This window comes from Meriones unguiculatus, chromosome 2 (assembly GCF_030254825.1).
Source record: "Meriones unguiculatus strain TT.TT164.6M chromosome 2, Bangor_MerUng_6.1, whole genome shotgun sequence".
Lineage (NCBI taxonomy): Eukaryota > Metazoa > Chordata > Mammalia > Rodentia > Muridae > Meriones > Meriones unguiculatus.
In genome coordinates this window covers 25,851,096-25,873,732 of record NC_083350.1, presented here as the reverse complement: position 1 = coordinate 25,873,732, position 22,637 = coordinate 25,851,096, and the positions used below count along the sequence as shown (strand labels likewise).

General features: G+C 42.6%; 1 protein-coding gene across 4 annotated transcripts in view; it reads right to left on the bottom strand.

The window, feature by feature from the left end:
- The window catches only part of Piezo2 (piezo type mechanosensitive ion channel component 2), a 358,636-nt gene that overhangs the window by 292,556 nt on the left and 43,443 nt on the right, over positions 1-22,637 (bottom strand). For all 4 annotated transcript variants that reach the window (XM_060377179.1, XM_060377181.1, XM_060377180.1 and 1 more), the window contains exon 2: positions 4,110-4,205. In XM_060377179.1, coding sequence (XP_060233162.1) covers positions 4,110-4,205 — 96 coding nt within the window. The remainder of the gene's footprint in view (positions 1-4,109; positions 4,206-22,637) is intronic.

Genomic DNA, 22,637 nt, shown 5'->3' with positions numbered 1-22,637 from the left:
CTCTCTCTCTCTCTCTCTCTCTCTCTCTCTCTCTCTGTGTGTGTGTGTGTGTGTGTGTGTGTGTTATTAATCTCAGCCATGAAGTCAACAGTTTGCTCCACCACACTTTCTGTCACAACATGCTGCCTCTCGACAGGACCAAATGCAATGAGTCCTCTGATCACCGACTAGAATCTCTGAAGTACTAAGCTTATCCCTAAGCCTTTTCGCTCAGTTAACTGACTCTGCTTGGCTCTGTTTGTAGTAGCAGAGAACTAATGGGCGAGGATAGGCACCAGCAAGCACTAGAAAGAATACTGTGAACTGTCCCAGAAAGGCCTCCAGACAGCAAGGGAGGGGAATGTGCCATTCTCAAATGGAAAATCTCATCTGCAACATAGTGCCCAGCTTGAGAGGCACTCTCCTGAAAGAAGAGACTCTGACAAAGCAGGAGACCTATAGAGGAGATTATTCTGGAAGAACAGTTGAGAACACACATCCTTGAGGAACTGGGCACATTCAGCCAAGTTAAAGAATGAACGATAATGAGATAATGAGAAGAATGAGGATAATGAGAAACATTATCCTCAGCCTGTGCACGACCAGACACGTCAGATAACACCCACTACACACACACACACACACACACACACACACACACACACACCACATACACAACACACACACAATTTTCCTGCTTGGCTGATAGGACCATGTTGCTTTGACATTCTGCCCACGTTCTTTGTTTTCTCGTCACTTTTAATGAAGTTCTTGTATTTAATTTTCTTTTTTAAAATACCTATTGTCATTCCTGATTTGGGTTAGAACCCCAAAAGATTCAGCCCGACCGAGATGCCCACACATTTGAAGATCTCAGCCATTTAATGAAGTGCCTGGCCTTCCACAATCTTATTGGAAGGTGACCTCTAATCTCGTTTAATTCCCTGTTGCTTTAAGTAGGAACCAGGCCGGAAGTGCAGAGAAGTCCAGTCGAGTCTGTTCTAAGAGAAACTATGCTACCATACTTTAGAGCAGAGCTAGCTTCTCAACCTTCCTAAGGCTCTGACCCTATAGTACAGTTCCTCATGTTATGGTGACCCCCAATTATAAAGTTATTTTGTTGCTACTTCATAATCATAATTTTGTTACTGTTATGAGTTGTACTATAAATATCTGCTATACAGGATATCTGATATGTGACCCCTGTGAAAGAGCCCTTCAACCCCTGAAGAGGTCATGACCCACAGGTTGAGAACTGTTTCCTTAGAGTCCCCCAGGGAGAAGGGAGCTCCTGGCACCACCAGTGTGCAAAGAACCAGATGGGCAGTCCACATGGCTGCTGCAGAAAGGATCCCCCTGCTAGTGGCTAGAATGTGCTTCACCACATCCTAAGAGCTCTTTATTTCAACTCAAGAATCCTCTGACTGTATACACTTTATTTCTCTCTAACGAAATAATGCCACGTGTTGTGTATTCTGAGTCTCTGAGCAATTTTATCACCCTGGCGTTCGTGTGTGTGGTAAGGTAGTACTGGTTCAACGCATGACATCACATATGATGGAAAGCTTTCTTTATTGAGTAATTTGGAGCATGTCTTCAAAGGGCATTGTGGGGTCCAGCTCCTAACTAGTTTTTAAAAACAGAAGCTTAAATACGTTAGCAGGTGACTGATTTTAGGCCATCCTCCTTCCTTATCTCTACAGTATATAACCCAGACATCATAAATCAGGATTCCTATTCGAATAGTCTTCATCTTGTTGATGGCACCAAGATCCGGAGAGCTGGATATGTCTAACCTAAACAGTTGCAGTTTTCCATTCAGGATAAGTCTAAGGGCTAGGTCGAACAATATTCACTCTGACTTAAACACTGATGTTTCCCACACGCCGGAACCTCTGTAAACACACGGGGAGGAAGCCCAATCACACAAGCAAAGATGTCCCTCCACACAAGTAGAAAGACAGAGCAGCGAGACCTAGAGCAGTCACTGTATGTGTGCATCTGATTTCTAGCTTGGTGTGTCTGTATGAACACAGGATCAAAGCAGAGCTCAACCCCATCAGCTTCCTGCTGCCAATTCAAATACACATGTGGGTCTGGATTTGGAAGAGGTACAGTGCAGAGCTTGGTGAGAATGCTTTGCTATGGACCTGTCATCTGATTCCTGAGATATGGCAATGAACCCACACTTTCGGAGCTCAGTGCATTTGGGCCTGAGCCTGCCCTGAAAGGCCATGTGGTTCCTCCGCTTGAGCACACGAACTCCAGGCAGGGCCTCATTCCACCTAGAAATGTCTAACCCACTTTGTCTTTACACACAGTCTCTAGAAATGCATGGATTTTGAGTCTTACCTGTCAGAAAAAAAAAAAATCACGTATCTTATTACAGAAGCAAATGAACATACGAGGTTTGTTAACATTAGTCATGTTTCCTGGTGATGAGATGTCGGAAAGAGGAAAACAAGAAGAGGAAAGCGATGCTGCTTCCGGATGCTGCTATGGGGATTCCCTAGTAAGCCTGTTGTGCCCTTCATTATGGTGTGACCAGGATCAGCAGACATCTGTGTTGTTCTTTGTGAGCTGACCTTGTAGCTTTTCATTCACAAGATATTTCTGTATCTGTGGAGGCTTTGTAGTTTTCGATTCTGTGTTGTCTATATGCCTTCTTCCTGATAGTGTCAGGGCCCAGTGTATTGGGCTTAGCCCAATGGACATCTCTGTAATTGTCACAGATTTGGGATTATTGACAGGGGAGGAGGGAAGGAAATTTTAAGAGCTGTCACACACGTGAAGGAAATTCTAGTTACTCGATCTCCAAATAGAACAGGAGCCTGTACTGATGCAGGAGCCACAGACAATTCAAGTTGAGCATATAAAAGTACTTACTCACTTTAAAAACCGCTCTGTTCTCAATGCTCGCAAAACCTTTCTTTTCAGCATGCACTTCAGCCCAGGCCAGAAACCCTCTGTTGAAATCTTTAGAATGAGGTTATGGTATATGGTGTCCCATAAACATTCGCTGTGTGATAAGGCTCTTCATCATGCTGCTTCTGCAGCTTTTCTTAACTTGGTCCATTAAACGTGAGTCACTCAGAGCTATCATGAATGTGAATGTTCTTTTTTAGGTCGGGAATTAGGTGTGGCTCCTCTAGCTCTAACTACTAGAATGAATGTGCAAAGCAGTGTTTAGGTTGTAAAATCGGGAAGGAGGAGAAAGATGTTGTTTTTCATTCTTTTGCACACTGTGGTCTTTGCTGTTTCTCCCGAAGAGCTCCTCACTAAACGGCAGTCACCACTGATGATGACCTTTCTCACGCCACTGAGGGTCAGGACAAACTGAATTTCCGTTTCCTGCTGTGGAAACACACAACTGTTTCACTCACCTGCAGCATTTGGCAAGGTCCTTATTTCTTGCAATGCCAATGAGTCACAAAAACAGTTCACTTCATTCAGCTTATGGGAGCTTCATTTTCATATTGGTGGAGGAACTTCAATTAAGTGTGTTCACTAACCAGAATATATATGCTACCTAATTTGACCCTTGGAAATCAGTCACTGTTCCTCTCCCTGCCTCCCAGAGCAATAAACAAGGATCTGAAGCTTCACCGGACCCGGCTTTGGATGCTATCAGCATCACAGTTCAGCTTTCACTGTGTACTCGAGGCATGTGCAGAGAAATCTAAACTGATGTCCAAGCGAGGAACGGCGGAAGCCAGGCTTCCAACCTAGTTCTCCCACAGCAGGCGTCAGTGGCCAGCTGTCACTCTGCTCTTTTCAATGACCATATTCTCCCCAAAATGCATTACTTATGCAAATATGCTAATTTTGCCCTACCACATGCCTTATTTTAATTGGCAGTACTCTGAGTTAGTTTTCACTAACCACGTAATTCCGTATTTTCTGTCTGGTGTCCTTAGTAAGGAAGTCACATAAGGAGAATGGCGGTGTACACAGCAGAGATGTGTGCATCCCAAATCGTTCTGCTCTACCTGACACTGGTTACAGCACTGGACATCTACCTCTGCGGTTCAGAAATGTCCTCCTCCTCGCTGAATGAAGAAAAACTCAGGGATTCCAGAAACGCATATCCAAGACTTAAAACTCTGTTGTGGACCAATAGGGTATCTTACCTTGCATGGTTGCTTTGGTTGGTTCTGAGAACAGAGGAATGAGCAAGAGGTAGATCAGGTAGACGAAGGAGAGCCCATTGTATCGGAATGCACATGCTGTGATTGGGAAGAGAGAAGAGAGGAAAGCATCATTAATAACAATAGACCAGACAGCAGCATGAGTGATGGTATCAAAAATCACAGGGCTTCACTCTACATAAATCAGTGGTTCTCAACCTTCCTAATGCTGCGACCTTTTAATACAGCTCCTCATGTTGTGGTGACTCAAACAGAAAATTGTTTTTATTTCTACTTCGTAACTATAATTTTGATACTGCTATGAATCATAATGTAAATATCTGATATTTCTGACAGTGTTAGGTGACCCCTGTAAAAGAGTTGCAACCCACAGGTTGAGAACCACTGCTCTGAACAGATAGGTCAGTCTCAAAGCAAGAAACAGTATTTTGTTTTCACCATTGTATGGAGCATGACGTAAGAAAAAGTAAAATATCCAGTCTTCACTCTTAACATCAACAGAATAACTCCATTAAAATTAATAAAGTAACTTATTAATCAGTGCACAATATTAAAATGTGTAAAAGCAGAAAATATTGAAAGAAATGTAAGGATCAGTATCAGTTCAGAACCTCCCCCTTTTTCTCCTCCAAATCCATCCTCCAGCTTCACCTCCAACTCTGGAGCAGAACAGCTGCTTCAGCCTCGCCTCTTTCAGCCCAGAGCTCCACTGGAACACACAGACCTTCCCCTCCATCTTTCTTTCCCTGGCTATCTCTATTCCAGCCCCACTTCCAGCAGCCGTTCCTTTGGGAACCCACACACTACTGCATCCTGGGAAATAGGTAGAGTAGCTTAAGTTCTTCATCTCCCCTCAGCTACTCCAAATCCAATCCCCCATCTCTCCCCCTAGTGAGATCTCTCCTCACTCTCTGCCTCCATTCCCAGGGGACTAAGCAGATACTGGTGGAAGACCCTGCTTCCCCCTTTCTGTGGAAGCCCTAAAGACTATACTCCAGCCTGTCCTCATTCCTAAATCTCAGCTCCCAATACCTAGAAAAACTCAGAACCCCCAGTGGCTACACCTAGGATCCAGAATTCCCTACTAACATCACAGAGCCATGACACCCTCCTAGGAACCCAAGAAAACAACAGAAACCAAGGAACAAAACACCTACCCAACAAAGACAAGACCAGATATCAGCATCTAGAATTACAGTCAGAGGCTTGGATACCACAGTAGGGCCTGAGAATTGCAGCACAGCTGAAGAACAAGACAAAGACCTTGAAATAGCCTTTATAAATATGATGCCCCTCAACAGACCACCAGATTTTTAAAATGTGGTAATTTACACAATGGGATATTACTCAGCTGTTAAAAAAGAAAGAAGAAAACAAAATCATGCAATTTGCAGGTAAATGTATAGAACTATAAGAAAACAAAATCATCCTATATGAGTTAACCCAGACCCAGAAAGATAAATATAATCAGTGCCTTTCTCAGCCACAGTCAGAGAAGTCTCCTCCTGCAGCAGAGGGGATCAAACACGGAGAAACACAGCTAGACAATATTCAGAGAGTGAGAGACCTTGGAATATTCAGCCCTAAATAGGGATATCTCCAACAACACCATCCCCCAGGGCTCAGGAACCCGGCAGAAGACGAAGTAGAAAGAGTGTAAGCGCCAGAGGGGATGGAGGAGACCAAGGAAACAAGACCCTCAAATCAACCTGTTCAGCACACATGAGAACCCAACTCATACTTCTCATATCTCCTAGGCCCATTTGCCCAGAGATGCTACCATGAAGGGCACACATCAATTGTTAATTAAGAGCATGTCCCGTAGATATATGCACAAGCCTCTATGATGTAAGCAATTCCTCAATTGAACTATCCCCTTCCTAGGAATGTCTAGGTTTGTATCAAGTTGTCAAAAACTAATTACAACATCAGGAGGAAAAACAAAGATGTGCTATCATTTCTTAGAAAGACATAAAATTGCCTGTTTGAAGACACGTTGTATATTTAGAAAACCCTGAGGATGACACCAAAATGCATTAGAACTAATTACAAAATTCAGTTAAGATAAATAATAAAAATAAACTTAGCATTTAAATAGCAATAAAAATTTATGATCATATTTAATATTATTCCTATCAAAATCTCATGACATTTTCCACAGAAATGTTTTTAACTGAATTTTTGCCATGTGTGTCTTTCTGCTTCTGGATTACCTCACTCAGGATGATCTTTTCTAGTTCCTACCATTTACCTGCAAATTTCATAATTTCCTTGTTTTTGATTGCTGAGTAGTATTCCATTGTGTAAATGTATCACACTTTCTGTATCCATTCCTCCATTGAGGGACATTTAGGTTGTTTCCAGATTCCAGCTATTACAAATAGAGTTGCTATGAACATGGTTGAACACAAATGTCCCTATTGAATGGTGGGGCATCTTTCGGGTATATGCCTAGGAGTGGTATAGCTGGATCTTGAGGTAGCACTATTCCTAATCGTCTGAGGAAGCACTGGATTGTATATATTCACTTATAAGTGCATATTAGCCATATATTATAGGATAAACATACTAAAATCTATAGCCATAAAGAAGCCAAGCAGCAAGGAAGACTCTAGGAAAGATGCTTAATCCTCATTCAAAAGAGCAAACAGGATAGACATCAGAAGTAGGAGAAGACAAGGAACAGGACAGGAGACTTCCACAGAGGACCTCTGAAAGACTCTACCCACCAGGGTATTGAAGGAGATACTGAGACTCATAGCCAAACTTTGGGCAGAGTGCCAGAATCCTAATGGAAGAAGAGGGAGATAGAAAGATCTGGAGGGGACAGGAACTCCACAAGGAGAACAACAGAGCCAAAATACCCGGGCCTAGCGGGGACCTGCAGAGACCGATACTCCAACGAAGGACCATGCATGGAGAGGACCTAGACCCCCTGGTCAAAGGAAGCCCATTGGCTGCTCAGTTTCCAAGTGGGTTCTCTGTAAAGGGTACAGGGGCTGTCTCTGACATGAACTCAGTGTCCAGCTATTTGTTCACCTCCCCCTGGGGGTTGCAGATTTGCCAAGCCACAGAGGAAGGTGATGCAGCCAGACTTGATGAGACCTGATAAGCTAGGGTCAGATAGAAGAGGAAGAGATCCTCCCCTGTCAGGGGACTAGGGAAAGGCATAGGGGGAGAAGAGGAAGGGTGGGTGGGATTGGGAGGAGATGAGGGGGGTGGCTGTTGCAGGGATACAAAGTGAATAGATCATAATAAATAAATAAATATATAAATAAAATTAAATTTTTAAAAAAACCTGAATTTTTATGGAATAATCAAAGAACCTAAATTCATCATGGACCTGACTTAAAGATATCCTATCATGCTAAAGCAATGTAAACAGTTTGGTGCTGACATAAAAACAAACACATTGACCAATGGGACAGAAGACAGTACCCAGCAATGAATCCACACAAGTTATTTTAGACAGCTGTCAAAACTACAAATGGTGGAAAAGTCAAATGTCCGCATGTGGATAAAACTGGGCCTTAATCTCCAAGCTATGACAGTAGTCTGCCTGTGTTTGCATTTAGCTTTGCGTGGTTTAGTTTCCTGCAGTCAACCCTGGTGTGAAAATATTAAATGGAAAATTCCAGAAGCAATTTAAAAATTATAAATTGTGTACCATTCTCAGTTAACATGGTAAATCTTATGGCATCCAGCATGACCCCACTCAAGCTACAAATCTGTCTCTGGCCTGCATATCCATGTGATGTGCCCTGCCAGGCCCACAGTCATTTCCTGGCATTCTCAGCCATCTAACTGATTACACCGTGTCATGGTGCTCACATATGGAAATTTGGTACTATCCCCCATTTCAGCTATCCAGAGGGGTTGGGACTGAAACACATCCCCTGAGGATAATGGGAAAACTGCTATGTAAACACCAGCTTAACACAGAGTAAGGATTTATGAAGAAGGCCTAACACTGTAACCTACCAGGAGAAAATGGAGCTTGTGCTCCATGGTATTGGGCTACAAGAATATCTCAGGTATGACCGCACCCCATCCTGACCGCACCCCATCCACCACCCCACAGCCTCAAGCACAGGCAACAAAGCAGAAATGAGGCAGAGGATCCAAACAGACATTTCTCCTGAGAAAATAACAATGGCCAACAGATACAAACAGAAAAAGTGGGGGAGAGGGCGTTACAAATCAAAGAAATAGAAATAAGAATATCATTTCTCACTTGTTAGAATGCCCATTACCAGAAAGAGTAAACAGTTGGTTATGATGGCTAACACCTGTAATCTCAGCACTCTGGAGATAGGGGCAGGAAGGTGAGGGTGCCCTAGGCTATATAATGAGTTTGAAGCCAGCCTGGGCTACATGAGACCCTATCTTAACCCCGATTCATCCCACCCCCAAAATATACTGGTGTATACTGGTGAATATACAGAGAAAAGGGGAAAACTTTGAACACAGTGATGGGAGTCTAAACCAGCAAACCCCTATGAAAAATAATATGGAGGCTATACACCTACACACACACACACACACACACAAAGCAGCTACTGTACAGCAATCCTGATGCTGGGATAAAGTAAATGCTTTTGATAAAGTAAATAAAATCAGAGCGTCAGAGACATCTGCACTCCCATGCTCACTGAGGACTGTTCGCAACAATGAAGGTACGGGTTCAAACAGTGATGTGCGCACCAACAAATGAACAGATAAAGAAAACGTGGTGTGGAATACTGCTGAGCTTTTAAAATGAGGAAAATTCTGTCACTTCCAATAACATGGACGAGAGAGGGGACATTGAGTGAAGTTGGGTAGGCAAAGAAAGACAAATACTGCGTGAACTCACTCATATGTAGAAACTAAGATAAAAACGGTGTGGTCCTTAGCGCGCGCGCGCGCACACACACACACACACACACACACACATTTTTGTTTTCCTGGATACTCTGCAGCACATACATATGTTTTTTTCCAGGTTGAGGATCAAGCATGAAGCATGAGAGACAAATGCTTGCCCACTTGACCATATCCTCAGCCTACATGTATGTTATAGAGCCTGCTATTTTCTCTCATGTGTGACTACATGGGCAGGGTAGCCAGTGGTCACACATGAGAGAGAATAGCCAGTAGCGTTTGTGTCCAGCAATCTACTTTGAGTCACCACAAAGTGTTGACCTCGGCTCCATCTGTCCCTACCATGTGCAGCTTGCTCTTAGTTAAATGTCAAGGCCATAGCGAAGCCAGGCCCACAGCCTTAGACCCCTCCACGCACCCTCCGTTCCCCACGCTGGCCCTTCTCAGAACATGACAGCAAATGTACTTTATGTGCTCTGCTGTGCCGTGTTTCACAGCCTCAGCCTGAAACATCTCAGCGCATCTGTAACAAAAGTATAATCATAATCTTCCCACGATCAACTCCGGAGATGAAAAAAAGAAATCTGTCTATGGCATCCCACTGCACATCCTCCGGTCACTGTCTGAGTTAGGGTTTCTACTGCTGCAATGAAGCACTGTGACCAAAAAGCACAACAGAGAGGAAAGGATTTGTTTGGAGGAATGTTGCTTACTGGCATGCCTTTCCTGGCTTGCTCGGCCTGCTTTCATACAGAACTCAGGAATGCCAGCCCAAGGGTAGCAGCATACACAATGGGATGGAACCTCCCGCATTAATCACTAATTGAGGAAAGTCCGACAGGCTTACCTACAGCCTGGTTTTATGGAGGCATTCTTAACTGACATTCCCCGCTCTCAAATGGCTTTAGCTTGTGTCAAGCTGACATAAAACTAGCCAACACAGTTGCCATTATTTGCAGTGCAGTCCAAAGAGCTTGAGAAGAAAACTAGGATATCCCTGTTGAGTGAAGAAAGGTGGCTTTAAAGCCAATCCAGGTAAGCCCTAAGGTCTAGTATATATGCCAGTGTTATATGGTGTCTTAGCCCCTCTTCCTGAGTGCAGGCTTGCCTGATGGCACTCCTAATCAATACAGTAAAAATCCTGGGATTCCTTGTCAAGATACAAAGGGATTTCAGCTTTGACTTGGACATCTCCTTGGCTGTTCATCTCTTGTTTACTCAAAAGGAAGCCAACTGCCCTATGGTGAGTTGCCTAGAGGCTCCTGTGGTAAGAAGGTAACGTTCCCAGCTATAGCCAATCCCACCCACTCATAGTCCAGCCATAGTCTGGTAGCACCATCTGTCCTTGCTGCAGATACTGAGACGGACAACTCAGGGCAGATACTCTGAGTCCTAGAGTACCAAGAAAAGTATGAATGGATTTGTTGTTTTAAGCACTCACTGTTGGGCTAATGTCTATACATTGATAAGCTCACACCTAAACTTAAAAATACAAAACAAAACCCTGAATTGGTTTCCTTTATTTTGTCTGAAATAATCACATTTGAACATGACAGCAGCCAAATTGTTGGATGTGACTCTTTATTCTGCATGTGTGAGGTAGCAACTCAGGAGCAATCCAAGCACGTGAAGGCATAAAGTGCCATATATATCTGAGTGAGTTACCTTCATCTCGGGCAAAATATGCCTTTGAACTTGGTAATATAGCACATTCAAATTATAAGAGCCTTAGAAGGTAAAGCCGGCTCCTTTATCAAGAGTGAGGTGATGTGCTGGTCCTCAGGACCTAGACCCAGGCACATTTGTTAGCCATAATGAGCTGGCACATTGTGGCTGCACCGTGTTCCCCCAATGTCCTGTCCTCTCAAGGGTCCATTCAGTAAGCTGTAGGCCTCTGCCTGCCTCAAGAATGTTGCTGTGGACAGAGCAATAAAAACACAGACCAAAGTGCTCCAAGGAAACCATCATCCAAACCAGATGCCACGTCGTCTCCTGTCTCCCTAGGTGGCTTTAACTACCCAAAATGATGAGATTTCTTTTAAAAAAGTTATGACAGGTAACTGTAATTTCTCATTTTACATGAGGTTTTTGTCAGGCTTATAGGACGTTACAATTAAAAATGAGCTAATGAGAGAGGAGAAGCAACCTATAAACATCAATCCTCCCACTTGTATCATAAACATTTCAGCTTGCCTCATTAATAAATTTCATTGTATAAAAACAAATGTTAGCACTTCGTTATAAAAAAATTATACAAGTAGAAAACGAAATGATAGATTTCATTTGGATAATTTATCAGCACAGAAAGGTGAAAAATCTCTTGCAAATAATGGAATTGTTTAGATGGCCACACAACATTTATAAAAACACTCTTGCTGCCATATATGGATGCTAATTTTCCTATTACTAAAATGTCACCACCAAGAAGTCTGTGTATACTATAAACCAGCCTTCTACAGTAGTTCAGAAGAATCCTTTTAGGCTGTGCTGTTAAGGCTAAGTGCTCTTAGAGCCAAATGCCTTCCTAGCTCCTTCCCTGCAACAAAGACCAAATGACATTCAGTGGGCTAGGAAGTGGGCTCTTATATGCTTAGAACCTCTATTTCCACTACAGGTGCCCTAAATACTCCTTACGCATCAACAGACTTGCTTCCTTCATCAGCTGCCAAAGCAGTGTATAGCAGCACAGCACTGGAAAAAGCAATGCCAGTGTCAAGTGACAAAATGATTCCGTCAACTCGGCTTTCTGAAAGGATGTCCTCTCAAAATGTGGCTATTTAAAAAATTCTTAAGAAGAGGGAGAAACAGCTGCAAAGTATATACAATGAAACAGGAAACAAATTAAACAATCGTAGATTCTTTTCCCCAAGGAAGCCAAACTATCAAAGAAAAGAGAGACAGGAAAAGAGCTGTTATGTCACCTGATTCATTGTCTATTTGCATGGAAGTCTTTCCCCCATTATGTGTCCGGTTCAAACTGAAAGTGTCTCAAAAAGTGATGCCCTGAAAATGTTCAGACCAGGGTGCTCTCCTCTCCCTCCATCCAATTCCACGGCCATTTCAGTTAGCCTCAGTGCTTCACCCTCCAGACAGTTAGAAAAACTACCACTTCTTCAAACACAAGCTGGTCCAGTCTTTCTCATTCCCATTCATCAGGACCAAGACACATGCTTACCACTTCCTCTTGTCATTTGTTGGATACATTACATTCTGTATGCACACCCAAGTTGTTCAGAAACCTGACACAAAAGATTAGCAAAAATGCGTTCAGAGGCGAGCGTGCTCCTGTGCTTGGGCATCATGCCTAGATTATAGTTACATCTTAACCCACAGGTAGATGAAATAAGGTCATAATAAAGTCATCGACACAATATTAAATCAACCAGCCATGCACTTCTTTTTTTTTTTTTTAACTTTTTTTTTTCAATGCAGTTTATTCAGGAACATTGAACAATCCTCGGACCCCGGGGAAAGCCAGCCCACAGCTTAAATAGCCTCTGGGTAGCCAACCCAGGCGTGCCACGGGGGCAATGCAGATAGGTCCACATACATGGAAGCAAGCCAGATCCTCGGCCTTAGCCAAATGTGGAGTTGTTCGTGACAGAGAGCACTCACCATCGGGAAGGTGGAAGGCGGAAACCAGCTCCATCTTTAAGGCATAGCATTCCGCAGCTCTCTACAGTTCCCCCTTTTTGTTTTAGACGCATCAGGCAAGAGTAGAGGTCTGATCTCTGATATTAGAAATAAATTGGGACTTTGTACCGATGTTCATTTAGGTGTCATCCACCCAAAGAGCATCAGACCCGTCTGATACCTTTTTCTCAGAGGCGGGACCTGGGGCATCAACCCGCATGCAATGGACTGGAGAATTTGATACTACGATGGAGCAGCTCAGAGTGGCCATTGTCACAGTAAATTCTACCGGAGTGGACGCAGGACTAGCCACAGGATTATCAACATGGATTGCTCCAGCCATGAATCATCTGAAGGAATGGGCGGGCATGGGAGTGTTAGCAGGCCTTCTGGTGTTGGTCTCCTTGGTTTGCCTGTGGTATATATGCAAGATTAGAGTCTCACAACAGTGTGATGCAGCCATGATCATTCAGGCCTTTATAGCCATTGAAGCAGGACATTCTCCCCAAGCATGGTTGGATACCATAAAAAGTCATGCACTTCTTGATCTTCAAGAAAAAGGCATAATGTAGGGTACATAAAGTTCATGAAAGAGGGTGGTTTAACAGATGAAATTTTAGGAAAAACCCTGAAGGAGAAACCCAGTATCCCGGAAACCAAGTCAGCAGACTCACTGTATAAGAAAGCTATGGCCACTACTCAAACTACTAAAAACATTTAAGACAATAGAAAGAAAGGTGAGGTGGAAACCTCCTACATACAAAGGGAAAATATTTAATTTGAAAGTTTCACTTTTTTTCAGAACAGGTTGAGATGCTATCAGGAACACAGAAGGTAGAAAACGGAATAGCTTATACAGTTTGACTGTGGTCAGACATAAGTTTAAATTTTTTTTACAGTTTTTTTGTTTTTCTTATTTTTTTATTAATTACACTTTATTCACTTTCTATCCCCCCATAAGCACCTCCCTCCTCCCCTCCCGACCCCACCCTCTGTCCCCCTTCTTCACATTTGCCCCTCCCCAAGTCCACTGACAGGGGAGGTTCTCTTCTCCTTCCTTCTGATCTTAGTCTATCAGATCACATCAGGAGTGGCTGCATTGTCCTCTACTGTGGCCTGGTAAGGCTGCTCCCCCATCAAGGGGAGGTGATCAAAGAGCAGGCCAATCAGATTATGTCAGAGACAGTCCCTCTTCCCATTACTATGTAACCCACTTGGATACTGAACTGCCATGGGCTACATCTGTGCAGGGGTTCTAGGTTATCTCCATGCATGGTACTTGGTTGGAGTATGAGTCTCTGGGAAGACCCCTGTGTCTGGTCTAACTGGATGTCTACATGCAAATAGATTCATACTTATCACCCTACACAAAACTAAAGTCCAAGTGGATCAAAGGCCTCAACATAAAACCCGACACATTAAATTGATTAGAAGAAAAAGTGGGGAAAACCCTAGAACTCATTGGTACAGGAAACAACTTCCTGAACAGAACACCAACAACAAGGTTCTAAGATCAACAATCAATAAATGGGACCTCATGAAACTGAAAAGCTTCTGTAAAGCAAAGGACACTGTTGTCAGAACAAAACAACAGAAACAACAGCCTAGAGACTGGGAAAGGATCTTCACCAACCCTGTATCTGACAGAGGGCTAATATCCAGAATATATAAAGAATTAAAGAAGTTAAAAAGCAACAAATCAATTTAAAATATGGGGTACAGAGATAAACAGAGAATTCTCTCTAGAGGAATATAGAATGGCAGAGAAACACTTAAAGAAATGTTGAACATCCTTAGTCATCAGAGAGATGCAAATCAAAAGGATCCTGAGATCTCACCTTACACCCATCAGAATGGCTAAAATAAAAAACTCAAGTGACAATATATGCTGGAGAGGATGTGGAGAAAGGGGAACCCTCCTCTATTGCTGGTGGGAATGTAAACTTTTACAACCACTTTGGAAATCAATCTGGTGCTTTCTCAGACAATTAGGAATAGAGCTTCCTCAAGATCCAGCTATACCACTCCTAGGCATATATCCAAAATATGCTCAAGTACATAACAAGGACATTTGTTCAACCATGTTCGTAGCAGCTTTATTCGTAATAACCAGAACCTGGAAACAACCCAGATGTCCATCAATGGAGGAATGGATACAGAAATTGTGGTACATTTACACAATGGAATATTACTCAACAATTAAAAACAAGGAAATCATGAAATTTCCAGGCAAATGGTGGGAACTAGAAAAGATCATCCTGAGTGAGGTATCCCCAAAACAGAAAGGCACACACAGTATATACACACTTATAAGAGGATACTAGACATATAATATAGGATAAAATTATAAAAATCTGTACACCTAAAAAAGGTGAGCTAGAAGGAGGACCTTGGGTAAGATGATCAGTCCTCACCCAGAAAGACAATCATGCTGGATATTGGAAGAAAGAGAACACAGGAAACAGGACAGGAGCCTACCATGAAGGGCCTCTGAAAGACTCTACTCAGCATTGTATAAAAGCAGATAATGAGACTCATAAACAAACTTTGGGCAATGTGCAGGGAATCTTAGAAAAAAAGGGGGAGATAGTAAGACCTGGAGAGAACAGGAGATCCACAAGCATAGCAACAGAACCAAAATATCTGGGCACAGGGATCTTTTCTGAGACTGATACTCCAACGAAGGACTATTCAAGGATATAACCTAGAACCCCTGCTCAGATATAGCCCATGGCATCTCCATATCCAAGTAGGTTCCCTAGTAAGGGGAACAGGGACTGTCACTGACCTGAACTCAGTGGCTGGCTCTTTGACTGCCTCCCCTGGATCGGGGAGCAGCCTTGCCAAGTCACAGTGGAGGACAATGCAGCCAGTTCAGATGAGACTGGATATGCTAGGGTCAGATGGAAGGTGGGGAGGACCTCCCCTATCCATGGACTTGGAGAGGGGCATAGGAGGAGAAGAGGGAGGGAGGATGGGATTGGGAGTGGAGGAGGAAGGAGGCTACAGCTGGGAAACAAAGTGAATAAACTGTGATTAATATAAAAATAAAATTTAATTAAAAAAAGAATAATCTATATTGTTCTTGGTAGCATTTTCCATAGAATGATGTGTACGTTATCATGGAAAAAATTTTACTCTGCTAGATGTGATGTCATAATCTATTTTCAGCATAAGGTGCAGCCCCCCCCCCTTGTATTTTCTTTAATGACTCGGATGGTTGCAAACGGTAGAAATCACTGTCTACCTTGCTCTTTACTGCAGTGTGTTGCCTCCTTCTTCCCTGGGACACCCTCTCTGGTCTTAACCTAAGAGCAGCTATCACTTCCAACTCTTTCTGCTGTTTACCCCCTTTATGCATGAACTCAGCCTTCATCTCCATCAGCACTGAAGAGAAACAGCATCCAACCTGTGTGAAGCCCTTGCTACCTAAACGGCATCTCAACTGACTTGGCAAGGGTTTCTGTTGCTGTGGTAACAAAAGGCAAGTTCCGTATCAAAGAAAAGTCAGAACAAGAATTCAAATAGGGCAGGATCCTGGAGATGGGAGCTGATGCAGAAGTCATGGTAGGGTGCTGCTTACTGGCTTGCTCCCCATAGCTTGCTCAACCTGCTTTCTTAGAGAACACAGACCACCAGCCAGGGATAGGCCCACCCACAATAGGCTGGGCCCTCCCCCATAGTTCAATAATTGAGAAAGTACCTTACAGTTGGATCTTGTGGAGGCATTTCCTCAACTGAGGCTTCTTCATCTCTGATGATTCTAGCTTGTGTCAAGCTGACACACAGAAGCAGCCAGCAGATGACAATTAACCAGACGGATGCCTCAAAACCAGCTTCTTTTTTTTTTTCATTTTTTTGTTTTCTTTTAAACTTTTATTAATTACACTTTATTCAATTTGTATCTCCCCATAAACCCCTCCCACCTCCCCACCTAACCCACCTTCCCTCCCCCTTCTTCATGCATGCCCCTCCCCAAGTCCACTGATAGGGGAGGTCCCCCTCTCCTTCCTTCTGATCCTAGTCTATCAGATCTCATCAGGAGTGGCTGCATTGTCATCTTCTGTGGCCTGGTAAGGCTGCTCCCCCCTCAGGGGAAGGTGATCAGAGAGGAGGCCAATTGGTTTATGTCAGAGGCAGTCCCTCTTCCCATCACTATGTAACCCACTTGAACACTGAACTGCCATGGGCTACATCTGTGCAGGGGTTCTAGGTTATCTCCATGCATGGTACTTGGTTGGAGTATGAGTTTCTGGGAAGACCCCTGTGTTCAAATTTTCTGGTTCTGTTGCTCTCCTTGTGGAGTTCCTGTCCTCTCCAGATCTTACTATTTCCCACTTCTTTCATTGCACAACCACTCTGGAAATCAATCTAGTGCTTTCTCAGACAACTAGGAATAGCACTTCCTCAAGATCCAGCCATACCACTCCTAGGCATATATCCAAAAAAGGCTCAAGTACACAATAACAACATTTGCTCAACCATGTTTGTAGCAGCTTTATTTGTAATAGCCAGAAGCTGGAAACAACCCAGATGCCACTCAGCTGAAGAATGGATACTGAACTTGTGGTACATCTACACAATGGAATATTACTCAGCAATGAAAAAAAAGGAAATCATGAAATTTGCAGGTAAATGGTGGGATCTGGAAAGGATCATCCTGAGTAAGCTGTCCCAGAAGCAGAAAGACACACATGGTATATACTCACTCATATAGACATATAATATAGGATAAACGTACTAAAATATGTACATCTAAAGAAACTAATCAAGAGGGAGGATTCCGACTAAAATGCTCAATCCCCATCCCGAAAGGCAAAGAGGATGGACATCAGAAGGAGAAAAAAACAGGAAACAAGTTAGGAACCTGCCACAGAGGGCCTCTGAAAGCCTCTGCCCTGCAGACTATCAAAGTAGAGGCTGAGACTTATGGCCAACTGTTGGGCAGAGTGCAAAACCATCTTCTTAAGTGAGCAATCTAAGGAGATGTTAGCTCCTCTGCCAGGACTCTTTCATGGTTTCTATCTACTCGGCGCCTCTCACTCTTGTCCACTAGGGTGGCACAAAATGTGTCTCACTGAGAGTGGAATGGAGCAGAAAGACTCCTTACAGTGAGCAATCTAAGGAAAGGATAGCTCACCCATCTAACATCACCCCTCGTTCTAGACTGCCTCAACCTCGTGATTTGTGTAACTGCCTTTTCTTTCCATATACACCATATTCTCCCACTGTGAAAAGCTAAGACTGTTTAAATATTTCTGGCCCAACACAGGTTCACACCAGTTCCTGGTCAAGATATCAGGCTTTTTGTCTTTTTTTTTAACCCTTTAATTAAGAAACTAACAATGCATAGATCTCACATTTCCAGACACCAGTGATGTTCTCTGCTTTTGGCCTTTTTTTGTGCCTTATATTTTCCTAAATGGGGTCTCATGTTTCAGAACTTTCCCTGAGAGGTTGCTTTGGTGTCAGGAGTTTTCTGCCAAAACCCACAAGCCATTATGAGTCCAAGCTAGATGGGTTCTGTCAAAATGCATAGAGGTTGGCTTACCCCAATAAATACCTAGGCTAGTTCACCTGGCAAGCTTTCTCCAGAGGACAAATTATACGATTTTGCAACTCTTGGACTATCACCTGTAAAAACCAATTCCAGCAATTCCATTTGTAACCTCTTCTCCCAGACATCCAAATCACTAGGCTTTCAGCCACTTTGGAACAGGGGCTATTTCCTGTTTATTACTCTATTTCCAGTTTCTATTCTAGTCCCTGAACACAGTACGCATTCAATAAATATTTACTAAAAGTTTAAATAAATTCTTGCCTCTAATTTTTTCCTTTCCTGGCCTGAACTATCCTCTGCCTAACAATATGTCACAAATTCATAAAAGTTCTGTTTGTTTCTGAGGGCTTTCTTCCTCAGAACCCTGATAAAATGTTTTCTGAGGTTTGTTGCTGTTGTTGTTGTTGTTTGTTGTTATTGTTGTTTTTCTGTTAGGTTCCATGTCTCACTTCGTGGGATGATTCAGCAGGATCGCCATTTAATGGAACTCACTGCAACAGTTACAGGGAATGGCTGTTGCCATGGAAAGGAACATGGAAACATGTCCACACTACAAAGCTGAAATAAAATAGATTGCAAAGTTGCGTATCATATGGCAGGCCTATGACGTATATCTATGAATATTCCCATTTAAAGGAAATGAAGTCTCAGAAATGATATTTAATTCACTCAGCATCAAGGCAAAAGTACAGTTAATCCCAGTCAGACTGGCTCCATAGTTCCTACTTGTCCTTCCTCAACTCTGCCGCTTTTTCTAAAGAACACATCTGTGATTGCTAATCTTGGCTGTCAACTTGGCACACCTGAGAAAGAACCTCAATTAAGGAACTGCATCTATCAGATAGGAATGCAGTCCTTTCTTTGGGGCACTTGGGCATTTTCTTGATAGCAGAAGAACTCAGCCTGCTTTGGGCTATATCATCTGGAGTCAGGTATAGCTGAGAAATGTAAAAATTGGTGGCTGAGTGTGGACCTGGGAGCAAGGCAGTAAGCAGCTTTCTTCCATGGTGGTGTGTGCTTCAAGCTCCAGCCTGGAGCTTTGGCTTTGGTTTCCCTTAATGATGGTCTGTAAACTAGAAGATTAACTGTCTCCTCGCCAGATTGCTTTTGGTGATGGTGTTTATCAGAGCAAGAGAAAGCAAACTCTAACCACATCAGACATCATCTACATTGATATCGTCAGACTATCAACATGGAAGGATAAAAGGATGGAACATTCCCACAGACCTACGAGCAAGACTCAGGCTTTTGTCCTGGGTGCCTGGAAATAAATTGCTCTACAAGTAGGAAGCAAGGGAATGATGGGTCCTGAGTGCAAAGCTGTTGCTATTCGAAAGTGAGAGTAGGCATACCCTCCTTCCAGAACTTCCAGCTTTTTCTTCATTTTAGTTAAAAAAAAAAAAACTCTCAAAATCCAACAATTTTAGTGCATTGTATCCAGCTACACTGTTAGTGAAAAATCAGATGGACACATCCACTTAAGATTTCACATGAACAACAGCAAAGCAGGAAATAATTCTTATTCTTAATCTTATTCTTATTCTTATTCTCAGAAAACTAAGGGGTTGCTTTTCCTTTTCTTATTTTTTTCTTCCAGCTATCATCTGGAACACATTAACTTTGTTGCAGATTGCCCAGAATCACAGCTTGGCGAAGGCTTGAGAAGAGACTTTTAGGGCAGCCTCTGAGTGTATTTCTAAAGAAAACTGAAGTGATTAGAGTTGACTTTCTTTTAGTTTTTATATTGTAATTTCAGGTAATCTGCAACAACAACAACAAAATCAATGTGTTCCAGATGATAGATGGAAAACATATCAAAGGACCCTAGCAAACACAGAGGCTGCAGGGATGGCCAACGCATTTGATTAGTACAGACTGCAGCACAGCGACAGTCAGGCGACACGGTCAGACACTCAGTGGATGGACGTGACTTTGCTCTATAGAGCTCTCAGGGTCGGTCCAGCTCTGACTTCACAAGCATCCTGGGCTCCTGCCCAGAACATGCAGATCTTGTCTCTTTGCACCTTATCAACAGCTGCTGCAGGGACTGTCTTCTGGATCAGCTAAGTGTAAGGGCATCAGAGACAAAGACCATTGGGCAATATAACTTCCATGGTTTAACTTCGTTTCATGACCAACTACACAGAGCTTTCTCTTTTCATTTTTTCTTTTTTCCAAGATGGACATATGTTTCATTCACCTCACAGGTAAGAACAGAATTTCTCTTAGAAAAGGAATTATATCCCACTAAGTCAAGGGAATGTAAAAAAAAAACGCTCTGATAACAGTATCTGTGGCTTCAGAAGGAGAGACAAACAGGATGCTAAGAAGCCTGATCTTGACATGAAGCTTGTAAGAGAAACAGGCCTGTGAACACTAATGTGGGCTGTCCTGGAGGCCGTGAGGACCTCAGCAGTCACCCACAGAAATCAAACTGAAGTGCTGTGAGGTAGGGACTGTGGCTATTCTTCTTGCACAGAAAGAGGAAACAGAAGACTAGAGAAGTCACATGACCACCAAAGAGCTAGAACTGGGACATCTGTTTAGAACTCCAAGCTCAGGCTCCTTTTCCTTTAAATTAGCATACATTCATTTACAGACTAATGGGTTTGGTGTGTTATTTCAACATCTGTCCCCAAAATGCTACAAAACTTTCACTCTGTCGTTGCTTTTGATGAATTATTGGATTCCTCAGAGCATGTCTCCTCTTTGGTTTCCTCCAAATGTGTTGGACAAACCTAGAACCAAGCCAAGCCCATTGGTTAGCTGTCAAAGGGGCCTCTTGCAGATACAGCTCTTGCCTTGGGAGAGGGGTTGTCTTCAAACGCACAGATGTTTGGTTTTGATTTTTCACTGCTCGTTGACAATAAGCTAGGATGCAGCTTTCTTGTCTTGATAAATGATGGATTTCCTACTCAGTCTCCCCCTGGGTGTCTTCCTCTTCCTCAGTTATGACTACAAATTCCTAGACACTGTGCTGCTGGCACACAAAACATCTTGCCTTGCAAAGGAAGGAACAATGTAAAAAGGAGATGTGTGTTTCCCATAACAACAACAACAAAAAAGTCCTAATAATTCATTCAGTAATCTGAGTGGCTGTGCTGTACAGGTCAGGGGCTATAAATTAATTCTCTCTGTTTTCAGCATCAAATACAATGTCCTGACAATAGAGTACTCAGTCAAGATATTTGCTACAACTGACTGAATTGATGTTACTTACAAAAATTATATTTTTGATATTATATTTAGATCCTTTAAAACTACTAATATACTAGTAATGGAAAATATCAAAATTATTGGTGTCATAAAATTATGTTAATATGAAGTGGGCTTTTAAAATATTACCTGTCTATTTTAATATGAAAATTCAACATTGAACTCCTAACCAAAGGTTGATGAGATTAATTATAAAAATACATAGAAAAATACAAGATACTCGTATCAAATTCTAGTAAGCATTCTGTAGAAAATGACAGCATTAAAAGGCACTATTATGTCATGATAAGAGATCTTGGTTTCTTCAGCTAAAATGTTATTAAAAATATATTTTAAAAGATGTATGTTATATGCATGGCTATTTTATACATATATGTATAGGTCTGTGTACCACATATATACCTCGTGCCTGCAGAGGCCAGAAAAGGGCATTGGATCCCATGGAACTGGAGGTATGCATGGTTGAGTCATATCTCCAGGTCCCAGATCTTCTTACGACTAAGAAAAAAACTCCAAGTAAATAATCTAGGTTTTAATGCAAAGAGGTAGAGAAGTTTAAAAAAAATCACAATTACGTTAAATAGTTTTAAAATTGTACCTCAATTCAATTTTCATTAGAGAATTTTAAATTTTTTATGTGTTTTAAGTAAAAATGAGCAGCTAATCCCATGGATAGCATGATAGGAAATCAACCAGAACCCTCTTCTAGGGTTTGGATGCTTAGATGGCCTACTCCAAAATTCAGATGCTGACTCATAACCTTCAAGGTGGTGGTAGTCTTTCATGGAGCAGTGTGTGGGGCTGAATAGGCTACAAGCCCTCTGGAGTGGGCTTAGTGCCCTCGCTGAAGGACGCTGCAGGGCTCCCTTGGTCCGCCATGTGCACATGTCATCTATGAACTGGGCACTAGGCCCTCATTAGACAATGCGCTGGCGCTCTGACTTTTGATTTTCAAAAGGTTTGTGAAGACAAAAAAAAATCTGTTGTTTACAAGATACTCATCTGTGAGATTTGATTGTAGCAGCCACAACAGACTGTATTGTCACCTTCAACGCCACACGGAGCCAGAGAACCATTGGAGCTTAGGTGTGCTGGCATAGGTCTGTCTACTGTGTTTGCAGGGAGCATTTATGTGCCTTGTCATCTCTGATCCCCCCTTCCCTCTCCACATATCCTAAGGCTTTGCTTATCTAGTCTAAATACATCTACCTGACCCTTGGTGGCAACCACATTTTCCT